This window comes from Ascaphus truei, chromosome 1 (genome assembly GCF_040206685.1).
Source record: "Ascaphus truei isolate aAscTru1 chromosome 1, aAscTru1.hap1, whole genome shotgun sequence".
Classification (NCBI taxonomy): Eukaryota; Metazoa; Chordata; class Amphibia; order Anura; family Ascaphidae; genus Ascaphus; species Ascaphus truei.
The window spans coordinates 86,105,242-86,111,939 of record NC_134483.1 but is presented as its reverse complement, the minus strand read 5'-3'; the positions used below and the strand labels follow the sequence as shown (position 1 = coordinate 86,111,939).

General features: G+C 35.3%; 1 protein-coding gene across 5 annotated transcripts in view; it reads right to left on the bottom strand.

Annotated features, from left to right (window-relative positions):
* Positions 1–4,080: 4,080 nt before the first annotated feature.
* AP3B1 (adaptor related protein complex 3 subunit beta 1) overlaps positions 4,081–6,698 on the bottom strand; it is a 285,331-nt gene continuing 282,713 nt past the window's right edge. For 4 of the 5 annotated variants that reach the window (XM_075591004.1, XM_075591033.1, XM_075590995.1 and 1 more), the window contains one exon: positions 4,081–4,863. In XM_075591004.1, coding sequence (XP_075447119.1) covers positions 4,710–4,863 — 154 coding nt within the window. In that variant the 3' untranslated portion in view covers positions 4,081–4,709. The remainder of the gene's footprint in view (positions 4,864–6,698) is intronic. The other variant, XR_012799929.1, reaches the window with a different exon arrangement.

Here is a 6,698-nt window from a genome sequence, read left to right as displayed (position 1 = left end):
ATTCTTCCCCCTCATACAGAGGTATAGGGAACAGAATGCAGTGTAGTGTAGGACTTGCACTTATTATTGTTTACCTTGACGATTTGGTGTGCAGGCTTATGATGCTTTGGCCAAAATATCCAACTAAAAAAACATATTTTATTATTATTAGTATTATTATTAGTACTGAAGCATTATTTCTTGTAATTATTACCATGTATGTTTTGTCATTTGGATGTAGCACTGGGCTTTATATATTTGTTTATATATATATATATATATATATATATATATATATATATATATATATATAAACCATAATACTAAGTTAAGTTATGGTGAGTAAAAAAAGTGACAAAAACCCTCCACAGGAAAGCAAATATGCAAATATAACTGTATGCTCATCTGCATGTCTTAGGCAGGTCTGCAACCCCGCCTTTCCCCATTATCACCCAGCATACAGCACTTCCACTGCAGCAAGGGATTCTGGGAAATGACATGCAAATGAGCACACAGTGTCACTTTTTGCCTCAATAACCATTTTTAACATGGTTCCCTATAGGCTTAAGCTTGCTGCATGGTCACAGCTTTGAGCACAGCCAGGGTTAAGGTGCATACCCAGAAAACCACCCACAGACAGCTGTTTCGACCTTGATGGGTCTCATCAGTGTGGGGTTGATTTTACTGGGAATGCAAGAGAGGCTATGGGATAGGCTATACCATAATACTGAGTTAAGTTATGGTGAGTAAAAAAAGTGACAAAAACCCTCCACAGGAAAGCAAATATGCAAATATAACTGTATGCTCATCTGCATGTCTTAGGCAGGAGGGTTTTTGTCACAGAGGCGCTCAATATAAATCTGTCAGCAGAGTTGGCGGCCCAAGTAAAAGAAAAATTCCCTTTCAAATGGAAGAATAGAAGTATAAAATATTTGGGTACAAATATAATGCCAAGAGTAGAGGATCTGTTCCAGGCCAATTACACCCCATTAGCAATAGTAATAGAAAATTATTTAAAGAGATGGAATATTATCTCATGGATAGGTAGAGTCAACTGTATTAAAATGAATATACTGCGTAGACTTATGTATCTGTTCCAGACTATCCCAGTGAAAGTCCCTAAGCAGTACATTGCTACGCTCCAAAGTAAATTGAATAAATGTATCTGGGAATTTAAAAAACCAAGGACCAATATTAAAACACTGCAAAGGCATAAATAGCATGGTGGACTTGGTCTGCTGAATATCAATACGTGTTATCTTGCTACACAAGTGAATGCTCTTTTTGAATGGTATCACTGTACTGAAAATAAACTTTGGGTGGAAATTGAAAACAATTACTGCAAAAATATAGACACAAATAAGGCTCAGGAAGATAGATCATCCTAAAGATCTTTATGAACACCCTACTATCGATGCAGCTCTATGTGCATGGGATTGAATAGCCAATATGTGGGAACCCAGACTTTCCCCCAGGGTTGGACTCCAGAATATTTAAAAAGTGGAGCTGAGAGTGTCTAATTAGACTAGGAGATCTGATGGAAATGGGAGAAATTAGATGTTTTAAATATTTTCAGCATCAGTTTGATTTTAAAGAAGGGGAAAGATGGCAACATATGCAAATCTTTCACTTTATGAACACACAAAAATCTCTACAGAACAATATTGGAAATCAAAGCTGAATAAAAGCCAGGATTTGTATTAGCGTGGGAAAAGGAATTGGGTAAGGAATATTCTTCACACTAATGGACACAAATGTAGAGTAATGCCAGCTCTTCCACGATGTCAATGAATATCTTCGAAAACCCATATAAGATAATGTACAGGTGGTACTATACACCACATAAACTGAACGAATGTTATCCAGGGACGTCTAATAAGTGCTGGAGAGGATGTGGAAAGGTGGGAACAATGCTTCATATTTGGTGGAAGTGTTAGAAAATAAAGCGTTTTTGGGATGTGATAGTGGAACAGATTTTCAATATTATTAAGATTAGAATCCCAAAAGACCCGAGTATTTTATTGCAAAATAGGGAAGGGGTCAAGGGGCACAGAATTAGGAAATCTCTATTAATGCATATGCTAAATGCAGCAAGATGTGCTATCGCTGCCAACTGGAAAAAGCTGGATGCACCCACTATGGGACAATGGGAGGCGAAAATATGGGCGGTTATGAGGATGGAACAACTCTCATATATAACCACTGATACAAGGTCAACATTTGAGCTTCTCTGGCGGCCATGGTCAGAGTTTACTGGTAATAGAATACTATGAAAAGATGTGAGAGAGGAATCATCTGCCAAAATGGGAATAATAAGGACAATTGGGATTATTAAACACGGGGTTGACTTGTTTTTAGATTTTATTTCAATTCATTTTTTTCCGTGAATGTCTGTATTTATCTTTTAAACTGTCAGTGTGTGATAAGTATAATCTAATATTTTTTTGTATTGTTTTTTCAATGTACTGTTTTGTAGTGTTTTATACTGTGTTGTATGTTTATTGTTATAAAAATGTGGATAATAAATAAAGAATTAAAAAAAAGAAAACGAGAGGCAACTCTCAATGTATTGATTTCTGGTAAAACATTTTATAAATAATATATATATATAATTTTTTAAAGTGCTATAATTCTGTTTCTCAGAGTTTACCCGCAGAAATAGTCCTTGGTTTTTATAAATGTAAAATAATGTGAAAGGTTTGCACTTCTCCACATGACATATAACAACTATTCATAATGATTAGCATCAAAAACCGAAAATGACTGCTGAGAATAACATTATTTTTATTATTTTTTAGTGATATGCAATTTTTTTTTTTACATTTTGGAGAACCCGGTGGGCTTTTAAAAAAAAAAAAAAAAAATGGAAATAAGTGAAACATTTGACACAATTGCATGTAGAGCAGACTGGCAGTTCTCTCTCGCCCATTGTAAGATAATTGCTCTTCATTTTTATTAGATCACTTTGTGACATCTAACTGTGGCGTTTCACGACACATCCGGCTGCTGCAGTGTCTCATTCAACATCAGCGAAAAGTTCTAAGGAGCAGTAACTGGCATGGAAAATACTATTTGTTGCACGTTGTAGTATGCAAATTTAAAAGTTTTCAATTAAAAAAAAAAAAGAAGCCTTCAAGGGCATCAAATCTGACATCAGAAGAAGAGACTGAAATGGTCTTGAAAGCCTGTGTATTACAATCAATGAATATATGAATCATCGATGAAGATAATTAATTGTAATTATAGTAACAGCTTTGTGTACTGAATTTGTATAGTGTACAAAATAATGTGTTTATTGTTCCTTATTTATCATACAATACAAATTATTCTACATTTTAATAATTTGTTCAAACTTAGCAATTTAATAATTTCTGTTGATCTATTCACTGAATAAAATCCATGAAATACAGATTCCTTCTCTTAAACAACTTTATCGAATGCTTAGTTTACTTAACCAAAAATAAGTTTACAGTATTTTCAAACTTACTTCATACATGAGTTCTAACTAATGCAGCTCGAAAAGATAATTTCATAAACAATTTCCCCAAATAAATGTATAAAGGAGCAATTCCACAAAGCAATCTAGGGCAAAAACATCAACACTACATATCACATAGGAGATATTTAGTGTCTGCAATAGCAGTGTCACACTTGCAGTTATTAGGAACAAGATATAAAGCAGGAAATGTATAATAGAGGTACCAAATAATTTATATTTATGAATAAGTAGTATTTTTTTTTATATAAATTAAATGAGTAGATTGGAACTGCAGATACACACTTAGCCAGTAACCAATATATACAGATCTGATGCAAAAATTATAAAACAAAATAGAAAACTAAAATTTGATTGACATTGCTGAAAATAAATTACTTTACATATTACTGAAAAAAACCTCAATTTACAATAATTAGTTTACAAGCTGTTTGATGCACCCATGACGCTCCTGTGTTGACATGAAGTGGTAAAAGGCCTTCTTGTCATTCTCGCAGTCTTCAGCAAATCAGAGATTATAAGTAACGATCCTTTATCTCCCACTCAAATATTACTAATTTTGTTGGTTTTGTGATATTTTGTGATAAGAAATAATGAATCAAGTAGCCTGTTCACGAACCAAATTTATTCAAGAATTTGAACAAAAATAATGGAGCATAAGAGAATAATTTGAAACATGTAAAATGATCATCAAGGTAGACTTAATTTCATAGAAGGCTTTTAAAGTAAATGGTAAACGTGAAGCAAGGTCTTTAATTTCTTTCAAACATAAAACGGATGCATTCGCGCTTTTCCTTTTGTCCCTTCAGTGGAGTGGTCAACACATGCCATGCACCCACCAATACTGAGGAGTTTCTCAGCCTCACTTGTGAACAAAATACTTGCAATGCTCCTGTTACTTGAAGCCTGTGGTTTACATAAACTGATCATTTCTGAAATGTAACTGTCCAATGTCTTGTTTTAACAGTAAGGTAATGTAACAAATGGCAAATGTGTTTAAAAGTAGAGATAACTGACAGAAAAACATATGATCTTTGGTTAGCAAGCGCAACTATTGCAACTGCTTGCATACATGATAGATACTAGCATTCTAACGCAGGAGACAAGATTGTCCATGGTGTATTCTTCCCACTACTGCCAGATGGAAGGGCTATTATTATAAATGAAAGGCAGCAGTAGTGGATGCCAGGCACTTTTGCTTTGTGCCAGATTCATAAGTCCAGATGTAAGCAGGTTACCCATGGGACAGGACAGGCTTCAGCTCCCGCAGCAGAATAGAACCAATCACCGTTTTCTCAGTGTTTATGATGAGCTGTGCTGTAGAGCTTTCCTTCAGCTCCACTGTGACTAGCATCAGTGACCCACTGTGCACAGTTTTAGCTGCAAATCTGTAAAGGAAAAAAAAAAGAGAGGGGGTGATATAGAGTAAATTGTGGACTATTGTTTCCTTGTACAGTAAAATGCTAATCTGTTTGTAATAACCCTGTAACCTTATGTACATATATCTTTATTTGTGTAGCGCCATCCATGTGTATAGTGCTTCACAGTAGTAATAGAAGCATGCTTGGAAAATGAAAGTCTATCCATAAAATATATCATCATTTATTTGTGTGTCTTTAGGCATAATATGGTTTAAATATTTAGCACAACCGATATCAACCCAGTTTTTACATGCCATCTAAAATGTACATATTCTACTTCATTTTTTTTGTTAAAGATCTGCCAGGCTAAGATGTGCACCTTATTTTAAAAGCATATCCGAAGTTACAATAAACAAATAACGAAATAAGCTGAACCAACAATGACAAACTGCAGACAAGTATGAAGACTGGACAGAGGGCTTGGATTTTCTGGGGTGCCCAGAACATTGAATAAATCAGCTAAACATTACATTAATTACCAAAATGATGCAAACAGTAAAGACATACAATGAGAACCAGAAGAAAAAGTTTTCAAAAACATTATCTAGTTCTATTCAAATATTTGGTTATACTGTGAATAATGTCCCAATGAAGCTCAGATTTGTCAAAATAATGCATTTTAAATACCCAAGAATAAAACATACAAATTTGTTTTGAATAAATGGTGTAGAATTTAGCAAAATTCCAAGACACGAAAATCCACCTAATTACATGCAATTAGAAGCAAAACTGTCCTTTTATGCTCTGCAATTGACTGAAAAGCCATTTTAGGTACAATGAACTTCTGTCAATCCTGTTAATTCATTCTGCAAGCGTAGCAAGAACGGAGCGAGGGGGAGAAAGGGAATGGCAACAGCCTAGATCTTCATATTCCATGCCAAGCGCAAGACACTTTTTTTTCCTGCTAACTTGAGAACAATGAAGTTGCTGCACATGGCCTTTTGAAAACACTAACAAGTATGGAGCAGGTCTGTGACCTTCTATGACCCCACTCTGCAGGCCAATCCCCTCTCCCCTTTCTGAATGACACGTGTCTGAATCAGAGCCATCTGCCTCAATTTGTGAAACATCTTCAGCCACAATAGGACTCAGTTAGCCCTGACAACAGCTAACAATGCACACAAATAAAAGTGCTCTGCTGACAGCACGGCACTGGCTATTCAAAAGCAAACCAACTGGTCAGTGTCTCATGTCTGACAATTAGCATGGGCCTTGCGCAGCACATACTGTGCTCTTTAGGGATCTGTTTAATTACCATCAACATAAAAGAGGGAGTTTATCAAAGATACTCAAAAAACTTCACACCAGACTTAATTAAAATATTAGCCACTTAAGCAGGAAACAGATTCTCTTTAAATGAGAAGTAATTTCTTTTTTTGCATCACATCAAAATCTCTTAACACATTACACTAGTTGAGAAAACATAACAAGTCATTTAAATCGTGTTAACCAGTTTACATAAGTGCTATAATTTTTATTATATAAGTATACAAATCGGTGTTTGTTTCACCACAGTGCTATTGATGGTCTGTTTTTTGTTTTTTGTTTTAAATGTAAACGTCTTATGTTGTAGATTTTGCCAGTGTTGGCGATGTATATAGATTTCTAATGCTGCAAATAAACAGCACATGTAACTCCTTAAAATATATTGTTATTTCGAAGAGGCAAACTGTTCACAGCTACAAAACCGATACAAAGACATCACCAAATATAATTCACTACAGCAGGGGGGCGCAAACTTTTTTCCCTGCGCCCCCCTGCCGGCTGTCCCCTCACTCCCGCGCCCCCCCCCCCCCCCAACC